The following is a 20,971-nucleotide window of genomic DNA, read 5'->3' as shown; positions in this document are numbered from 1 at the left end:
TTGAACTTCGTTTGATTCTTGATACTGTTTAGCCAAATAATACATTTACTGGAAATCTGTTCAAGTTCTTTGAGTGGTGGTATGAAACACAATGGAATCTAAAATTCTGTGTATGCAGCTGGGCATGCTGGATCATGCCTATAATCTCAGCATTTTGGGAGGCCAAGGCAGGCAGATCACTTGAGGTCAGGAGTTCAAGACCAGACTGGCCAACACAGTGAAACCCTGTCTCAACGAAAAACTACAAAAATTAGTAGTATGTGGTGGGGTGTGCCTGTAGTCCCAGCTATTTGAGAGGCTGAGGCAGGAGAATCACTTGAACCTGGAAGGTGGAAGTTGCAGTGAGCCGAGATCGCGCCACTGCAATCCAGGCTGGGCAACAGAGCAAGACTCTGTCTCAAAAAAAAAGTAAAATAAAATTCTGTGAATGCAAGTTCAAGTAGAGATCGTGCTTTTTTTTTCAACTAGTTGTTTGTCTGTTTTTTTAATAAGGCCGTGGATGAATTTTATTCCAAGATAGAAGGCCAGAAAATTGACTTAAAAGCTTTACAACAGGTATGTATTATTAAAAACACATATTAAACCAGGTAATCTTTAGTGGTTTGATGGGTAGATGATATAGGAAAGGGTAGCCTTTCAGAAAGAGTGTAAGAAGTAGTATAGGAACTCTCTGACCTGCCTCTTTATTTGTGATAGAGATTTATGAAGAAGGTCCATGGGGGATTTTATTGTTGAAAAGTATGTCCTCATTTGTTTCATGAGTGTTTCAGATATTATGTAGAAAAAGGAAAATACAGTGGGAAGGTGAGGCCTGTTCTTTACACCTTAATGTGGTTTGCTCAGAACAACCCAAAGCTTCTCAAAACATTGCTGTTAAGGAGATACTGTTCTAGGGAGATTTTAAATAGGCCAGAGGAGGAGATATTGTTTATCATTATATTGTTTCTTTTTTAAATGGACTTTAAAGCTAGGTCTTAATATGTTTTCTGTGTATCATGACTCCAAAAGAAGTGACGTACAGTATTTTCCCAGCATATTTAATCATGTTTTTAGAGCATTTGCTGCAGAACAGTTTCATAAATTGTTAATAGTCACTCTTGATTTGAAGGGGATTTGATTTTTTCAAAAGTAGTCTTAAAATATGTGTGCAAAAATTTCAAATTATTTGAGGCTGGGCGTGGTGGCGCACACCTGTAAATTCCAACACTTTGGCAGGCCGAGGCGGGCAGATCACTTGAGATCAGGAGTTCGAGAACAGCCTGGCCAACATGGTGAAACCCCGTCTCTACTGGAAATACGAAAATTAGCGGGGTGTGGTATGGGTGTCTGTAGTCCAGCTACTCAGGAGCCTAAGGCACGAGAATTGTTTGACCCTGGGAGGCGGAGGTTGCAATGAGCTGAGACCGTGCTACTGCACTCCAGCCTGGGCGACAGAGTGATACTCTGTCTTAAAGAAAAAAAAAATCAAATTGTTTGAATCCCTGTACTACTTCTCCTTCAGTTTTAAAAAATTAGTTGATCATAAGCCGGGCGCGGTGGCTCACGCTTGTAATCCCAGCACTTTGGAAGGCCGGGGTGGGTGGATCACCTGAGGTTAGGAGTTAGAGACCAACTTACCAACATGCAGAAACCCCGTCTCCGCTAAAAATACAGAAAAATTAGGCAGGCATGGTGGTGCATTCCTGTAATCTCAGCTACTCGAAAGGCTGAGGCAGGAGAATTGCTTGAACCTGGGTGGCGGAGGTTGCGGTGAGCTGAGATCGCGCCATTGCGCTCCAGCCTGGGCAACAAGAGCGAAACTCCGTCTCAAAAGAGAAAAAAAAAGTTAGTTAATCATAGCACAGTTTCAAAGCAGGTAGGCCAGTCAGATGAATTATATACATCATGTAATTACCACATGGTGTCAGCACTTTGGCTAGTAAACTGAACCCCATGTTTTTATGGGTGTCTTAATAGTCACCATCCTTACTATGTAAATTTTAAAAAATATTTCGTCTAGCATTTAAATACTTCATCTAGCATTTAAATACTCATTAATTGATGATTTTTTTTTTTTTTTGAGACAGAGTCTTGCTCTGTCGCCCAGGCTGCAGTGCAGTGGCCGGATCTCGGCTCACTGCAAGCTCCGCCTCCCAGATTTACGCCATTCTCCTGCCTCAGCCTCCTGAGTAGCTGGGACTACAGGCGCCCGCCACCTTGCCTGGCTAGTTTTTTTGTATTTTTTTTAGTAGAGACGGGGTTTCACTGTGTTAGGCAGGATGGTCTCGATCTCCTGACCTCGTGATCCGCCCATCTCGGCCTCCCAAAGTGCTGGGATTACAGGCTTTAGCCACCGCTCCTGGCCTAATTGATGATATTACTAGTGTTAGAAATTTTGCCCCCAAATTGATAACCTTGAAATGTAGATTATATATGATAAAATGCCATATAGAAGGTCAAATAACTACCATGAGCCTTTGTCTTACTAATTTACGGGAAAAAGCTTCTGTAAAATACTGGAAATAGTTCTGAGAAAATCAAAAGCAGCAAAAAATAAAAGTTATTTAGTAGTTTATGCTCTTTAAGAATTCATTCCCTGCCAGGTGCTGTGGCTCAGGCCTGTAATCCCAGCACTCTGGGAGGCCGAGGTGGAAGGATTGAGCTCAGACGTTCAAGAGCAGCCTGGGCAACATAGCAGGACCTTGTCTCTGTTATTTAAAAAAAAATAAAGAATTTGTTCTCCAAAACTTTACTTTTGTGCCATAGGAAAAAATGTCTTGATTTCTGCCTGTTTGAATAATGCCAAGGGTATTAAGGGCGTATCTTATATACACAGTAACCTGTAATCAAAGTACCTTTCTATATAGGGACTGGGAGTTAGGGAGACAGGAGAAGTAATTTTGGGGCATGGAACTCGTTGTAGTGGGATCGGCCGAGGGTGGTAGACTATGGGAACTTTAGCCAGCTAGATAACAGCATAGATGGGGTCAGGATAGTGAGTGTTGGGAAGTAAAAGAGGAGTGTCATGAGGTAGGAGAAATCTAATTTTTAAAAAATCTGTTTTGCCAATAAAAGGAAAAACAAGCATTGAAGAAATTAGATAATGTTCGAAAGGATCACGAAAACAGATTGGAAGCTCTTCAGCAGGCTCAGGTATTATGTTTGGCTTTCTCAGTGCTTTTTCAAAAATGTTAACTTTAACTGACAATGTAGTAAATGTGTGTGGTTTGTTTCTTAAGGAAATAGACAAACTGAAAGGAGAGCTCATAGAAATGAACCTGCAAATAGTTGACAGAGCCATTCAGGTAGTTCGAAGTGCTTTAGCTAACCAGATAGATTGGACAGAAATTGGGTTAATTGTGAAAGAAGCCCAGGCTCAAGGAGACCCTGTTGCAAGTGCAATCAAAGAATTAAAACTACAAACAAATCATGTTACAATGCTGCTAAGGTAAGTTTGACTCCTAGTCAAGCAGTTAATGCTTGTCTTTATTTTGTTAATTGTTCACTGTATTAAACATTTTTTCTTCATATTTTTAAATTCTCAGAGAAAGGGAAAAAACTAATTTAGATTAAATAATGAAACTTTCAGTACTGTAAACCATTTATAATTTTTTCAAAGAAGAAAATTGAAAATAAAGTGATGTCATTGACATTAGTGAAATACTATTGAATATTTTTAATAGAAATCCATACTTGTTATCAGAGGAGGAAGATGATGATGTTGATGGTGACGTCAATGTTGAAAAAAATGAAACTGAACCACCAAAAGGAAAAAAGAAAAAACAAAAGAATAAACAGCTGCAGAAGCCTCAGAAAAATAAGCCCTTACTTGTAGATGTTGATCTCAGCTTGTCAGCATATGCCAATGCCAAAAAGTAAGTCATTTAACTTTAAATTTTAGGCCAAGTATTATCTGCAGCAAATTAAGGATGTTAAAAAAACTTTTACATTTCACCTGTATATGCATACTTTTTTTTGGGTGAAAATACTTTTTTAAACTTAGTTTTGTCAATTATACAGTTTGTTCTGATTTGTTCTGTATAATTTGAGAATTTGTAAAGTTAGAACTAAGTAGAAAACTAAAGAATAAATATTTTACTTAAAATTTAAGAGAAATGTGCTTTTCTAGGTATTATGATCACAAGAGATATGCTGCTAAGAAGACACAAAAAACAGTTGAAGCTGCTGAGAAGGTACTGAGTATTTCTTAGAGTGAATGTTAGTTGGTTTTGCCTGCTTAATTTAATGGACAATATTGTTTCTTCTGTTTAAATGAGATTTTCTAATTCAGAAGTATATTTAAAATTTAACTTTGCTTTAAATGTATGTATTTCCAGTATTTTTCCCCCCACGCCTGCTCCTCCCCCATTCTTCATCTCAGTAAATAGCACCTTCATTTTTCTGTTCACTCAGGTTAAAAACGTTTGTGATATCCTGGACTCGTTTCCCATAAATCATGCAATCCATCAGTAAATCATTTTGGTTCTTCCTTTAAAGTATAGCCAGAATCTAGCTACTGCTCATTATTTCCACTGGTCAGTCCCCTATCATCTCTTTGTTCACATGGACTATGATAGTAGTGTCTTATTGGGTCTCTCTCCTTCTCCTCTTTTCCCAGTACAATCTGTTCTCCACATAACCACCATTGTGATCCCCCTTTTTTTTTTTGAGATGGAGTTTCACTCTTATTGCTCAGGCTGGAGTGCAATGGCTTGATCTCAGCTCACTGCAACTTCTGCCTCCCAGGTTCAAGCGATTCTCCCACCTCAGCCTCCTGAGTAGCTGGGTGCCCGCCACCACGCCCAGCTGCTTTTTGTAATTTTAGTAGAGACGGGGTTTCGCCATGTTGGTCAGGCTGGTCTCAAACTGCTGGCCTCAGGTGATCTGACCGCTTCGGGCCTTGACCCTTGGTCTCCCAAAATGCTGGGATTACAGGTGTGAGCCACCACACATAGGCCCGTTGTGATCCTTTCAACTGGATGTGATGGTTCACGCTTGTAATCCCAGCACTTTGAAAGGCCGAGGCCGGTGAATCACTTGAAGCCAGGAGTTTGAGACCATCCTGGCCAACATGGTGAGACCCCCATATGTATTGAAAATACAAAAATTAGCCCAACATGATGGCGGGTACCTGTAATCCCAGCTACTCAGGCGGCTGAGGTGGAAGAATCAAATGAACCCAGGAGGTGGAGGTTACAGTGAGCTGAGATCATGCCATTGCACTCTAGTCTGGGTGACAGAGCGAGACTCTGTCCCAAAAAATATATTAAAATAAATAAATCAAAAGTGAAGTCCTTTTTCTCTGGACAAAATCTTCCAGTTGCTCCCTGTCTTAATGCAATTCAGAGCCCTTCTCCTATCCTTCAAGAACAGGAGACCTGCTCCCCTCTGACCTCATCACCTGCATTCGTCCTCTCATATACTCTTTCTGGCTACACTGGGATCTTAGCTGTTCATAAAATAATGGCACATGCTCCACTCTCAGGGTCTTTGCCCTTGCTGTTCTCTCTACCTGGAATTTTCAGTTTGACGCCTCTCTTCATTTACATATCTACTTAAATGAAATTTAATCAGAGAATCCTTCCTTGACCACTCATTGCTAACAATAGTACCACCCTGAATCTCTGTCTTTATTTTGCCATATTTTTTTCTTGAAAAACACTCCCCCCAGCCCAACATATATTTATTTTTTCTGGATTCCCTCTAGAATATAGATTGCACGAAAGTAGAATCTTTGTGTGGTTCGTTGCTGCATCCCAATCCCTGGAATATTCCCTGGTACAGAATAGGCACTTTAATAGCTGTTAAATGAGTGGCCTTCATGACTTGGCCCTCTTTCTACTGCTTCAACCTCATTTCTTGACATCTTTCCCTTGATTACTGCTTGCTGGTCCTTTTATAATACCCTTTTTCCTATTCTCTGCCTGATAACCCCATTAGTCATTGAGGATTCAGCTTAAATGTCATTTCCTCAGAGATACCTTCTTTGACCATAATCCAATATAAATCGGGTTTCCTTGTTACACTCGTATAGCATCTTTAGAAGCACTTACCATTATATGTTTATTTAAAGGATTTTATGATTAATAGTTGTCTCTTCTAGACCTAGTGGGGTGGGAGTGGGGGCTTTGTCCATCTTGTTCACTCTTGTATCTCTAACGGCATCTAGCCTAGAACCTAGCACATGATAGGTACTCAGTATCTAGAAAATGGCAATGTATTTATTAATTTGTAGGTCTTGGGCAAATATTTTCATATAGTAATTCTTTGGTTTGGATTATTTTAATACTTAAGGCAAAAATATTTTCATTTATTACTTTCAAATATGCATATTTGTGTGTGTGTGTGTATGTGTGTGTGTAGATTGTGCCATTTTGTGACATTTAAAAAATTTCTTGCCCCGTTATTTACTTTGGTGTTATTTAAATAAATTCTTAGCAAATTATTTTTAAAACTCTTTTCTATAAATAGGCATTCAAATCAGCAGAAAAGAAAACAAAGCAAACATTAAAAGAAGTTCAGACTGTTACTTCTATTCAAAAAGCAAGAAAAGTGTATTGGTAAGTGTTCTGTCTCTTTCAAATTTAGTTTTTGTTTTTATTAAAATTATCCGTGCACATTGTTTAGAAAAGTCAAACAGTTCTACAAAGCTTGTTACAAAACCAGTAGCTCTGCAATTTTTTGTTGGTTTGTTTGAGACAGGGTCTCTGTCACCCAGGGTGGAATACAGTGGCGTGAACATGGCTCACTGTAGCTTTGACCTCCTGGGCTCAAGCAGTTCTCCCACCTCAGCCTCCCAAGTAGCTGAGACTACAGGCACATGGCACCGTGCCCAGCTAATGTTTAAATTTTCTGTAGAGGCAGGGTCTCAGTTTGTTGCCCAGGCTGGTCTCACACTTCTAAGCTCAAGAGATTCTCCTGTCTCAGCCTCAGTGCTGGATGACAGGCATACGTTTCTGCACTCAGCTAGCTCTCTAGTTCCTCACCTTTACTCCTATTGCCTGCTCTCTGAAGGAAACTACTTTTAGCTCTTTTAGTTGATTGTTTTGATATTTGCCTTTATTTATCTTAGTAGTGTGCTTATATTGCTGCTTCTTAATTTTTCTGTTTTACACTCTTACTAACTTCCCGCTGGGAAAGATGAGGATTTCCCTCTTTCCACTTGTGTTCCATTACATACACACACAGTTGCAGCATAGTTTTGTCAAGATTAATAGCATTGGCATCATTATAAATATTTAAATTAGTCGTAATTATATTAAATTAGTCATATTATAATTTATATGTTATAGCTGACCCACATAGAATTGTTTTCTTTTTCCTTCCTTGCTCAGTTTTAAAAATCTTCCCTGAAGTTACTAATTGTCATTTCATTTGCTCTTTATTTTTGTTCTTATCACTAATTTATCTAAATATTATCTTCCAAGTGTGTTCAGACACATTGGAATTCAATCAGTATTATCTTGCAGAGGTCAGAAGTCTCTCCTGTAGCTTTTTGACTGACTTAATTTTAGATTGGTTCTCTCTAAGCATCATACAATTTCCTTTTATTGTTATCTTGAAAGTTATCTTTACCTTCTCTGTTTTGGAACCTCTTTTCTGGATCTGTTTCTTGGTTGAAAGAGTGTGTGTTCCAGAAGCTTCACAAGAAATGGTGTATAGAAAGCAAAGTTTTTGAGGTCTCCAATGTATAAAACATTTTACTCTTATAGTTTGACTGGGCTGGGCATGGTGGCCCATTCCTGTAATGTCAGCACTCTGAGAGGCTGAGGTGAGTGGATCTCTTGACCTCTGGAGTTCGAGACTAGCCTGTGCAACATGCCAAACCCCATCTCTTAAAAAAAAAAAAAAATTAAATATAGAATTCTACTATAAAAATACGTTTTCCTCAGACATTTTTTTTTTTTTTTTTTTGAGATAGAGTTTCACTTTTATTGCCCAGGCTGGAGTACAGTGGCGCAATCTCGGCTCACTGCAGCCCTCACCTCCTGGGCTCAAGGGATTCTCTGCCTAAGCCTCCCAAGTAGCTGGGACTACAGGTGTGCACCCCCATGCCTGGCTAACTTTTGTATTTTCAGTAGAGATGGATTTCACCGTATTGGCCAGGCTAGTCTCAAACTCCTGACCTCAAGTGATCCACTCTACTTGGCCTTCCAAAGTGCCAGGCTTATAGGCATGAGCCACCACACCCAGCCCATTATTACCTCTTGATACAATACTTTCAGAATCTGAAACAGAGAGGGTAAGGAACTTAAGCAAAGTCATGCAGTCATGCATACCAGAGGACAGCGCATAAGTGCTGACAGCTTTGAGGAATGACTCTGTCGTGGCACCAAACTCAAAAGATATTCATTAACTTTTCTTCGAGCCTTAAAAAGGATCAAATGGGCCGGGTGCGGTGGCTCAAGCCTATAATCCCAGCACTTTGGGAGGCCAAGACGGGTGGATGACGAGATCAGGAGTTCGAGACCAGCCTGGCCAATAAGGTGAAACCCCGTTTCTACTAAAAATACAAAAATTAGCCAGGTGTGGTGGCTTGTGCCTGTAGACCAAACTACTCTGGAGGCTGAGGCAGAAGAATCGCTTGAACCTGGGAGGCGGAGGTTGCAGTGAGCCAAGATCGTGCCACTGCACTCCAGTCTGGGCAATAGAGCGAGACTTTGTCTCAAAAAAAAGCAAATAGATGGCTGAAATAGCACTCTAATGCTCTGAAATCATTTCCCAAAGGTAATTAGCTAATGATTATCACAACATCCTATACCCTTGGAGCAAGTGAAGGGAGGGCACTGGACCAGATGCTCACAGACGAAAACACACAGATTTTGGGTACATGCAATTGCTCTGTCTCAGGGACATCAACATTCAGAACTCTCTGCTTTTCAAGATTTTTCTGTAAAGACAGGGTGCAGTGGCTCACTCCTGTAATCCCAGCACTTTGGGAGGCCATAGGCGGGCAGATAACCTGAGATGAGGAGTTCGAGACCAGCCTGGGCAACATGGCAAAACCCCGTCTCTACAGAAAGTACAAAAATTAGCTAGGTGTGGTTGCGCACACCTGTAGTCCCACCTACTTGAGAGGCTAAGGTGGGAGGATCACTTGAGCCTGGGAGGCATACGTTGCAGTGAGCCAAGACCGTGCCACTGCACTCCAGCCTAGACAACAGAGCGAGACTCCATCTCAAAAAAAGAAACATATATATATATATATATATATATATATATATGGTTTTTTATATATATTTATATATATATTCATATATTTATATATATATAAGGTCTATAGTATGTTTTTATTATATACACATGCATAATGAAATGAAACAGTCAAGCACATTAACGTATCCATCATCTCACATACTCTCTCTATTTTTCATGTGTGTGGTAAGAACACTTAAAAAATCTACTCTCAGCAAATTTCCAATATATAATACAGTGTTATTAACTGTATTCCTTGTGCCATATATTGGATGTCTATAGTTACTCAGGTTACCGTAACTTGTTTTTGACATACCCACATCAGCCCTACCGCACCCTCTTTTTTTTTTCTTTTTTTTGGAGACAGAGCCTTGCTCTGTCGCACAGGCTGCTGAGTAGCTGGGAGTACAGGCACTTTTTAAAAAATGTTGCTTTTTATCTCCAGCTTTCACATTAGAGACTTTCATTAATGTCTGGTGCTCCTTGATTGTCTGTTCAATGTTTTACATTTTATGGTAGGGTATTAAAATGCTGACTGGAAGTTCCCTGGGTGGTTGGGCTTGTGAAATGATCTGTGTTGGCCATTTTGTGTAGAATCTTCATTGTCTTTAGCCCTTTTCCTCTTGAGCTAGTCTCATTTCCCGGAAAAGATTCTTTTTCTCTCCTGCTTGTAAGGTGAAGACCTGGCTGCTGCAGCATTTGGGGAGCCCAGTGAAAATAATAGACTGAGAGTCTCAGGATCCAGTAATTCATTTACTTACTTGCTGTGTTTTACATATATTACTCCTGGTTATATAGCTGTGCCACATTTACCCTTGTCCAGAGATGATCTTTATACCCTTTCTAGATAAATTAACCTCTGGCCTTCTGTTAGGAAATGGAACAGGAATTAACTGGAAAGAACGTATGTGGAACTAACTGCTTCTTGAACAGACTCTCAGCCAGTCCTCCTGTTTTCATTCCCATCTTAAACTCTTACTTCCTTGTTTGTGCTGCCATTTGTTTAGCCTTTTATGAGTTTTACATTGTAAATTTAGTTGTTGCTTTTTTCACCGTTAGCTTAGGATTCAGCTTCTTAAGTCTGATCACTTGTCCATTTGTTTTCCACCTTTCAAAATTTGGTTGTATTTGTCTCCTCTCTCTCTCTGTTTTGTTTGACATCTCTGTTGTTGAATAGGATCATCCTGTAATTATCATTTCTTGTAATGTTCTTGTTGGGTATTGGTATCAAGGTCATATTGCGTCATAAACAAGTTGGAAAGTGTTCCTTTTTCAGTTGTTCTTTTTTTTTTTTTTTTTTTTTTTTTTTTTTTTTTGAGACGGAGTCTCGCTCTGCCGCCCAGGCTGGAGTGCAGTGGCCGGATCTCAGCTCACTGCAAGCTCCGCCTCCCGGGTTCACGCCATTCTCCTGCCTCAGCCTCCCGAGTAGTTGGGACTACAGGCGCCCGCCACCGCGCCCGGCTAGTTTTTTGTATTTTTTAGCAGAGACGGGGTTTCACCGTGTTAGCCAGGATGGTCTCGATCCCCTGACCTCGTGATCCGCCCGTCTCGGCCTCCCAAAGTGCTGGGATTACAGGCTTGAGCCACCGTGCCCGGCCAGTTGTTCTTAAATATCTGATGAAATTCACCTGTGAAGCTGAGTAGTCCTGGAGTTTTCGTTGGGGAAGCTTTTCATTGCAGATTCAAATTATTTAGTAAATGCAAGGACTGTTCAAATTTCCTAGTTTTGGTAAGCAGTGTTTTTTTTAAAGACTTTGTCTAAAGTTTAAAATATATTGGCAGAAAGTTTATAATATTCTTCTGCGAATTTGTCCATTTCTCCTTTTACTTTTGCCAGTGTTTGCTTTTTTTATATGAGACAATATAATTCGATGATACAACTATGTAACTGTTGTATCTTTCTAATGAATTGAGCCTTCTATCAACTTTAATGAAATGTCCTTCTAACTTGTAATTATTTTTTCCTTCTTTGTCAGGTGTAACTAGTTCAGCTTTCATTTGGTTAGTGTTTACATGGTATATCTTTTTTCTTTCTTTCTTTCTTTTTGTTTTTTGTTTTTTGAGACATAGTCTTGCTCTGTCACCTAGGTTGAAGTGCAGTGGTGCAATCTTGGCTCACTGCAACTTCTGCCTCCTGGGTTCAAGCAATTCTGCCTCAGCCCTCTGAGTAGCAGAGATTACAGGCGTCCACCACCATGCCTGGCTAATTTTTCTATTTTTAGTAGAGATGAGGCTTCACCATGTTGGCCAGGCTGGTCTCAAACTCCTGACCTCAAGTGCTCCACCTGCCTTGGCCTCCCAAAGTGCTGGGATTACAGGTATAAGCCACTTTACCTGGCCTATCTTTTTTCATCATTATATTTCAGCCTTTCCATCCTTGTATTTTAAAGGAGCATCATATGTATCATTGTCATTGTTTTCCAGTCTGACAGTCTTTGCCGTTTTCCTGGGCATTTAATGCATTTATATTTAATGTAATCTCTGATATATTTGGGTTTAAATCTACCCATCTTACTATTTGCTTTTTACTTGTCCCATTTATTCTGTGTCCTCTTTTGTCTTCATTATTGCCACCTTTTGATTGACTACTTTTTATTAACTTGTTGGCTGTACATTCCTTTACTAGGATGATTACAGAATACATCTTTGATTTTTCTCTCCCATTATTTTTGTCCCTATATCTTTGTCTTTTTACAGACCTCATTACTATCAGTAGGGGAATGATTAAGTAAGTGTAGTGTGTCCATTCAGCAATGAAGAAAATGTACTTTTAGGTGAAAAAAGCAATATGCAGTACAGTTTGTGCTCTGTCTAAAAATGTATTGGGGGAACCCACCCCCAATATTTCAACATAGTTTCTTTCTATTTTCCATAAGTGCTGGCAGGCTGAGAAATAAAGAGAAAGAGTACAAAGAGAGGAATTTTACAGCTGGGCTGCCGGGGGTGACATCACATATCAGTAGGACCATGATGCCCACCTGAGCCTTAAAGCCAGCAAGTTTTATTAAGGATTTCAAAAGGGGAGGGGGTGCAAGAACAGGGAGTAGGTCACAAAGATCACATGCTTTAAAGGGCAAAACGGAGAACAAAGATCACATGCTTCTGAGGAAACAGGACAAGGGCAAAATCAAAAACTCCTGATAAGGGTCCAAGAAAGATCACAAGGCAAAGGACAAAAGCAGAATTACTGATAAGGGTCTATGTTCAGCAGTGCATGTATTGTCTTGATGAACATCTGAAATGACAGAAAACAGGGTTCAAGAGCAGAGAACTGGTCTGACCACAAATTTACCAGGGCAGAGTTTTTTCCACACCCTAATAAGCCTGAGGGTACTGCAGGAGACCAGGGCGTATTGCAGTCTTTATCTCAACTGCATAAGACAGACACTCCCAGAGTGGCCATTTATAGACCTCCCCCTTGGAATGCATTCCTTCCCCAGGATATTAATTATTAATATTCCTTGCTAGGAAAGGAATTTAGCGATATCTTCCCTACTTGCTTGTCCATTTATAGGCTCTCTGCAAGAAGGAAAATATGACTCTATTTTGCCCGACCCTGCAGGCAGTCAGACATTATGGTTGTCTTCCCTAGTTCCCTGAATATCGCTGTTATTTTGTTCTTTTTCAAGGTGCACTGATTTCATATTGTTCAAACACACGTTTTACAATCAGTTTGTACAGTTAACACAATTATCACAGTGGTCCTGAGGTGATGTACGTCCTCAGCTTACGAAGATAACAGGATTAAGAGATTAAAGTAAGGGCTGGGTGCTGTGGCTCATGCCTGTAATCCCAGCACTTTGGGAGGCTGAGGCAGGGGGATCACGAGGTCAGGAGATCGAGACCATCCTGGTTAACATGTCTCTACTAAAAAAAATACAAAAAATTAGCTGGGCATGGTGGCAGGTGCCTGTAGCCCCAGCTATTTGGGAGGCTGAGGCAGGAGAATGGCATGAACCTGGGAGGTGGAGCTTGCAGTGAGCCAAGATTGCGCCACTGCACTCCAGCCTGGGTGACAGAGCGAGACTCTGTCTCAAAAAAAAAAAAAAAGATATTAAAGTAAGACAGGTGTAAGAAATTATGAAAGTATTGTTTGGGAACTGGTAAATGTCCATGAAATCTTAACAATTTATGTTCCTCTGCCACAGCTCCAGCTGGTCCCTCCATTCGGGGTCCCTGACTTCCCGCAACAGAAAAGAGAAGATTAGGATAAATATTTTAACTTTTCTATGTGTAAAGAATCTCGAGAGGGATGCTCAGAAAACCAATCACAATGGCTCCCTCTTTGGTGTAGTGACAGGAACTGAAGGGATGCAGGATCTCTCACTACCTTTATTTTTTATTTTTATTTTTTATTGAGACGGAGTCTCACTCTGTCGCCTGGACTGGAGTGCAGGGGCGTGATATCGGCTCACTGTAAGCTCTGCCTCACAGGTTCACGCCATTCTCCTGCCTCTGCCTCTAGTGTAGCTGAGACTACAGGACCCCGCCACCATGCCCGGCTGATTTTTCGTATTTTCAGTAGAGACGGGGTTTCACCGTGTTAACCAGGGTGGTCTAGATCTCCTGACCTTGTGATCTGCCCGCCTCAGTCTCCTGAAGTGCTGGGATTACAGGTGTGAGCCACCGTGTCTGGCTGACCTTTTTTATATAAGTAAAAAATTTTATTCAACTGTGAGTATGTGTTACCCAATAAAAAAATCAGATTAGAAAATAGTAATAAAATCCTTTCACTATTGTATTAGGGAGTTTAAGTTAAGTATCTGTGCTTAGTCTACCATTTTTTTTTTTTTTTTTTGATTTATAAAGAAAAAGAGGTTTAATAGACTCACAGTTCCAAATGGCTGGGAAGGCATCACAATCATGGTGGAAGGTGAAAGGCACGTCTTACATGGCAGCAGGCGAGAGAGAGAATGAGAGAACCAAGCGAAAGGGGTTTCCCCTTATAAAACCGTCAGCTCTCATGAGACTTATTCACTACCACAAGAACAGTATGGGGGTAATCACCCTCCCTCCTCCTGTGATTCAGTTATCTCCCACCGGGACCCTCCCACAACATCTGGGAATTATGGAAGCTACAATTCAAGATGAGATTTGGGTGGAGACACAACCAAACCATGTCAATGCCTAATCCTGCTGCATGTTAATAGTTAGCCCTCAGGACATACCTGGGCCTCATTCAGAATTCCCTCTGACTAGTTGAGGAAAAAAAATGAAAAACAAACCTCAAGTCTGGCTTACAGATGGTTCTTCATGGCATCCTGGCACCACACAAAACTGGATCGTTACGGCTCTGCTTTTACCATTTTGAGTGGTCTGGAAGGTCAATGGGAATGGAAACACCTTCAAGTGGGAAGAACTTCAATTACCATATTCCTTATCTGTTGTGTTATCTAGGGTAAATGATTCTTACTATCAAGGAGAGAGGTAGGATTGCTGACGTATGACTGGAGATAAGGAGGAGAATGTCTATCATTCAGGAAATCCTGCTAGTTCCTTCCTAGTCTGCCCACATGCAGTTGAAGGAGTGAAGGAAATAAGTCAGCATCTTATAAAGGCAGAATCCACAGTGCAAACTTCTCAGGGATAAATTTCAAATGAACTGTCAGCTCAAGAAACTTTCCAATAAAGGTGTTGGCTGAAAACAAAGGAAATATGAAATGAGTAGTTAAAACAGAAATTTAGTCTACCATTTTTAACCAAAAGTTTTAAAAATTGTGGATTAAAACATACGGAAGATAATCTCTGTAGTCATATATCATGTAGCAAGTATTTATTTTCATCTGTCTTGCATGTCATTTTCTAAATGTCCTACAAATAATATACTCTATACTTTTTATCTTGCAGGTATTAATCATGAAAACCCAAGTTACTTTGTCTTTTGAGAAAAGTTATAATTTTACCCTCCTAAAGACAATTTTTGGTCTTTTGTGTTTAAAACAATGTAAATAATATCATATATAAAGATTAATTACGTTCATTTATTGAGAACAGAGTGGGAAAACAACATTTCTTTCTTATCAGTGGTCTAAAGCCTATTCAGTACCTCACTAAAAGAAAGCTAAACTTAAGGACCATATGACATTTTATACTTTTGCTTTATGTAATTTATTGTTAGAAGTTACTAGTTTAAGAAGGCTATATGGAGTAAGAAAGTAACTTTTTTAAATATAGAATTTAATTTCTTTTTTCTAAGACTGTCTTAAGAATATCCTAGGGCAATTTGTATTATAGGTTTTTAGTCAAATTCAGCTTGATGCCTTAAAAAAAATTAAACCATCAACTTGTCTTAAACTACACAGGCAGGATAGCTTCCTGTTGTGTTTCGTTTGCAAAAAGGGTATGAATTCAGGCAGCTATAAAGAAAAATTAACTTTTTTTCTTTCATCTTGGTAGGTTTGAGAAATTTCTATGGTTCATTAGCTCAGAGAACTATCTAATTATAGGTGGACGAGATCAGCAACAGAATGAAATAATTGTGAAAAGATACTTGACACCAGGTAGGTAAGATTAAAATTTGGAAGAATTTTCTCTTAAATGATTGGATCAGTTATCTCAATATTAGGCATTCATTTTCTTGTTATACTCTTTTGTTTGATAGATTTAACTAGTAGAAAGATTTGATGCATGATGCTTCATGGTTTGTTGAATATGTGTTTTGATGCTTTTAGTTTTTAAGTGAATATTCCTAAAATGGTATTGCTGAGCTAATCTGCAGTGTTGGACTTTCAATACTCTATTACATTAGAGTATTGAATAACTTTCAGTCTTCAGAGTCATTGTAGGTCAAATTTTTAAAAGGTTACTGTTGCGGTGTTAAAGTTTGCAATCATTTTTCACACTTAGAGTTAGGACTTGGCCGGGTGTGGTGGCTCACGCCTGTAATCTCAGCCACTTTGGGAGGCTGAGGCAGGTGGATCACCTGAGGTCAGGAGTTCAAGAACAGCCTGGCCAACATGGTGAAACCCTGTCTCCACTAAAAATACCAAAAAAATTAGCTGGGCATGGTAGTGCGTGCCTGTAATCCCAGCTACTCGGGAGGCTGAGGTGGGAGAATTGCCTGAACCTCAGGGGCGGAGGTTGCAGTGAGCCGAAATTGCACCACTGCACTCCAGCCTGGGCGACAGAGTGAGACTCCATCTGAAAAAAAAAAAAAAGAAAAAGAAAAAGAGAATTAGAACTTAAAGTGTCATTTTTTTTTTTTTGTCTGTATTTAAGGAGACATTTATGTACACGCTGATCTTCATGGAGCTACTAGCTGTGTAATTAAGAATCCAACAGGTAACATATTTCTTTCTATTCAGAATTTTTATTCCTTTCTTTAAAATATTTTTAGTGTAAGACAAAAATTTAATAGAGGGCCAGATGTGGTGGCTCATGGCTGTAATCCCAGCACTTTGGGAGGCTGAAGTGTGAGGATTATTTGAGGCCAGGAGTTTGAGACCAGACTGGGCAAGACAGTGAAACCCCACCTCTAGAATAATTTTTAAAAATCTGGGTGCAGTGGCATGCACCTGTGGGCCCAGCTACAGAAAGTTGAGGTGGGAGGATCAGCTTGGATGAGAGAATGAGACTGGATCTCTAAAACACAGACACACACATACACACACACACACACACACGCGTGTAATAAAAAAAGATATAGTGATAAAAGGATCAGTCTATCAAGAAGATATAACAGTTATATGTGCTGCTAATAACAGAGCCCTAGAATACATGAAGCAGACCTGACAGAATTGAAGGGAGAAAGAGAGAATTCTACAATAATAATTGAGGACTTTAATACCCAACTTTCAGTCATGGAATAACTGGACGCAGAATCAGCAAGGAAATGAAGACTTGAACAACACTATAAACTAAATCTAACAGACACCTCTAGAATACTCTATCTAACAACAGCACAATACAGGCTGAGTATCCTATCTGAAATGCTTGGGACCAGAAGTGTTTTTATATTTTGAAGTATTTGCATTATACTTACCAGTTTAGCATCCCAAATCCAAAAATCAGAGATTCAAAATGCTCCAAAACATTTCTAGCAAACGCCAGTGGGCATTTTCTTTAGTCGTCATGCTGCACTAGGAAAGTTTTAGATTTTGGAGCATTTTGGATTTTCAGATTTGGGGTGCTCACCCTGTATTCTTAGGTGCACATGAAATCTTCTCTGGGGTAAACCATAGGATAGTCTCTAAAACAGGCCTTGGCAATCTAGTGGCTCACGCCTGTAATCCCAGCACTTTGGGAGGCTGAGGCAGGCAGATTATGAAGTCAGGAGGTTGAGACCAACCTGGCTAACATGGTGAAACTCTATTTCTACTAAAAATACAAAAAATAAGCTAGGTGTGGTGGCACACGCCCGTAGTCCCAGCTACTTGGGAGGCTGAGGCAGGAGAATCGCTTGAACCCAGGAGGCAGAGGTTGCAGCGAGCTGAGACAGCGCCATTGCACTCCAGCCTGGGCGACAGGGTGAGACTCCCATCTCAAAAAAAGAAACAAAAACAAGCCTCAATACATTTAAAACTCTTGAAATTAGACAAAGTAAGTTTTCTGATTATAGTGGGGTGAAATTAGAAACCAGTAGTAGAAGAAAATGTTTTAAATTCATAAGTATGTGGAAATTAAATACCACAGTTACAAATAAGCAATGGAACAAAGAGGAAATCACAAAAGATGCCACAAAACACTTTGAGATGAATGAAATGAAAATACAGTATGTCAAAACTTATGAGATGCAAGAAGAGCAGCCCTTAGGGGGTAATTTATAGCTGTAAATACCTATATTTAAAAAGGAAATTTCTGGCCGGGCGCGGTGGCTCAAGCCTGTAATCCCAGCACTTTGGGAGGCCGAGACGGGCGGATCACAAGGTCAGGAGATCGAGACCATCCTGGCTAACATGGTGAAACCCTGTCTCTACTAAAAATACAAAAAAACTAGCCGGGCGAGGTGGCGGGCGCCTGTAGTCCCAGCTACTCGGGAGGCTGAGGCAGGAGAATGGCGCAAACCCGGGAGGCGGAGCTTGCAGTGAGCTGAGATCCGGCCACTGCACTCCAGCCTGGGCGACAGAGCGAGACTCCGTCTCAAAAAAAAAAAAAAAAAAAAAAAGGAAATTTCTATCTCAAATCAGTAACCTAACTTTGCACTTTAAGAACTACAAAAACAACCCAAAGCAAGGAGAAGGAAGAAAATAGTAAATATTAGAGTAGAAATGAATAAAACAGAGAATAGGAAAAAAATAGAGAAAATGAACAAAACCCAAGTTGGTTCTTTGAAAAGATAAACAAAATTGATAAACCCTTGGCTAGACTGACCAAGAAAATAGAGGACTCAAATTCCTAAAATCAGGAATGAAATAGGGTACATTACTACTGACTTTACAGATATTGAAAAGATTATAGGGCAATACCATGAACAATTATATGCCAGCAGATTATGTAACCTAGATGAAATGGACAAATTCCTACAAAGATATAAATACTAAAACTGACTCAAGAAGAAATAGAGAATTGAAATAAACTTGTAAGTGCAGAGATTGGATTAATAATAAAGAAAAATATTTAAAAAATACTCATCAAAGAAAACCCTAGGCTAGATGGATTCACTGGTGAATTATAAGGAAGGTTGAATGCCAGTTCTTCACAAACTCTTCCAAAATATGGGATCAATGGGAACACTTCCTAACTCATTCTACAAGGCCAGTATTACAAAAACCAAAGATAACACAAGAAAACTATAGACCAATACCAGTTATAAATATAGACAAAAATATTTGACAAAATATTAGCAAACTGAATCTGGCAGTATATTAAAGTGACTATATACCATGACAAAGTGTGATTTATCTCAGGAATGAAAGGTTGGTTCAGTATATGGAAATTAATGTAATACAGTCTACTAATAAAGGACAAAAAACACATAGATTATCTCAACTTACGAAGAAAAACCATTTGACAAAATTCAACATTTGTATGTGATAAAAACACTTAGCAAACTAGGAATAGAAGGGATATTCCTCAACTTGGTAAACAAGCACTTATGAAGAACCCGCAGCTAACAATCATACGTACTGCTGAAAGATTGGGTACTTTCCTCCTCCCATCAGTAATAAGACAGATATGTTTGTTTCTTGCCATTTCTATTTAACATTATACTGATGGTTCTATATAGGTCATTAGGCAATAAAAAGAAATTTAAAAATCCAAATTAGGCAAAAGTAAAACTATGTTTACAGTTGATATGATCTCACACATTAAAAAAACCTAAAGAATCCACCAGAAATTATCATAGCTAATAAACAAGTTCAGCAATGTCCAGGATATGAGATCAATAAACAAAAATCAGTTGTATTTCTATACACTACCAATTAACAATCTGAAAAGGAAATTAATAAAACAAGTCAATTTATAATAGCATTAAAAAGAATAAAATACTTAGGAATCAATTTACCAAAAGACTTAACAACACTTACAGATAATAAACTATAAAATTACTTTAAGGAATTAAAGAGCTAAATTGGACATCCCATGTGCTTGTATTGAAAGTCTTAATATTGTTGTGATAGCAGTACTCCCCAGTAATCTATGGATTCAATGTAATCCCTCAAAATTGCAGCTGCTTTTTTTGTTTGTTTGTTTTGAGACAGGGTCTCCTGTCACCCAGGCTGTAATAAAGTGGTGTGATTGGCGCCCTGCAGCCTTGACCTTCCAGGTTCAAGCGATCCTCCCATCTCAGCCTCCTGAGTAGTTGGGACCATAGACACATGCCACTGTGCCCAACTAATTTTTGTGTTTTTTGTAGAGATGAAGTTTTGCCATGTTGCCCAGACTGCTCTCGAGCTCCTGAGCTCAAGCAATCCACCCACTTTGACCTCCTCAAGTACTGGGATTACAGGCATGAGCCACTGCCCCTGGCCCAGCATTTTTTTTTTTTTTTTTTTTTAAAGAGATGGAGAAGCTGATTCTAAAATTCATATGGTAATGCAAGGGGACTCAGATTAGCCAAAGCAGTATTGAAAATGAAGAGCAAATTTTGAAGCAAATAAAATCATATTTCCTGATTTTAAAGCTTTCTACAGAGTAACAGTAATCAGGACACTGTGGTACTGGCATGAAGATGGACAAATAGATCAAGGTATAGAATTGAGATTCCAGAAATAAACCTGTAGTTTATGATCAGTTAATTTTCAGCAGTGGTGCCAAGACCAATGGGGATAGAATTTCCTGTTTCTTTTTTCTTTCTTTCTTTTTTTTTTTGTTTTTGGTTTTTTGAGATGAGGTCTTGCAGTGTCGCCCAGGCTGGAGTGCAGTGGTGCGATCTCTGCTCACTGCAAGCTCTGCCTCCCAGGTTCACACCATTCTCCTGCCTCAGCCTCCTGAGTAGCTGGGACTACAGGTGCCTGCCACCACGCCCGGCTAATTTTTTGTATTTTTAGTAGAGACAGGGTTTCACCGTGTTAGCTAGGATGGTCTTGATCTCTTGACCTTCTGATCCGCCTGCCTTGGCCTCCCAAAGTGCTGGGATTACAGGCGTGAACAACTGCGTCCAGCCTCTGGCCTCTTTTTTTAAAAAGACAATTTTTTCGACCAGTTTTAGGTTCACAACAAAATTGAGCAGAATGTATAGAGATTTCCCACATACCCCCGCTGCATACATGCGTAACCTCCCCTATTATCAATATCCCCTACCAGAATGGTACATTTGTTACAACTAATGAATCTACATTGACACATCATTATGACCCAGAGTCCGTAGTTTGTATTAGGATTCACTCTTTTTTTTTTTTTGAGATGGAGTCTTGCT

At 39.5% G+C, this 20,971-nt stretch overlaps 1 protein-coding gene and 1 long non-coding RNA gene across 4 annotated transcripts in view; one reads left to right on the top strand and one right to left on the bottom strand.

Annotated features, from left to right (window-relative positions):
- NEMF (nuclear export mediator factor) overlaps positions 1–20,971 on the top strand; it is a 69,714-nt gene that overhangs the window by 21,578 nt on the left and 27,165 nt on the right. For all 3 annotated transcript variants that reach the window (XM_077940964.1, XM_028851536.2, XM_015143655.3), the window contains 8 exons: positions 493–555; positions 3,055–3,132; positions 3,219–3,427; positions 3,663–3,854; positions 4,109–4,172; positions 6,451–6,539; positions 15,571–15,674; positions 16,393–16,455. In XM_077940964.1, the coding sequence (XP_077797090.1) occupies positions 493–555; positions 3,055–3,132; positions 3,219–3,427; positions 3,663–3,854; positions 4,109–4,172; positions 6,451–6,539; positions 15,571–15,674; positions 16,393–16,455 (862 nt within the window). The remainder of the gene's footprint in view (positions 1–492; positions 556–3,054; positions 3,133–3,218; positions 3,428–3,662; positions 3,855–4,108; positions 4,173–6,450; positions 6,540–15,570; positions 15,675–16,392; positions 16,456–20,971) is intronic.
- On the bottom strand, positions 12,091–14,812 carry LOC144330253 (uncharacterized). Its single transcript, XR_013396258.1, has 2 exons — positions 14,007–14,812; positions 12,091–12,409 (listed from the first exon to the last, which is right to left on the bottom strand). It is a non-coding gene; the product is annotated as an uncharacterized LOC144330253 (long non-coding RNA).

Source organism: Macaca mulatta, chromosome 7 (assembly GCF_049350105.2).
Source record: "Macaca mulatta isolate MMU2019108-1 chromosome 7, T2T-MMU8v2.0, whole genome shotgun sequence".
Lineage (NCBI taxonomy): Eukaryota > Metazoa > Chordata > Mammalia > Primates > Cercopithecidae > Macaca > Macaca mulatta.
This window is presented reverse-complemented; position numbering and strand designations above follow the sequence as displayed.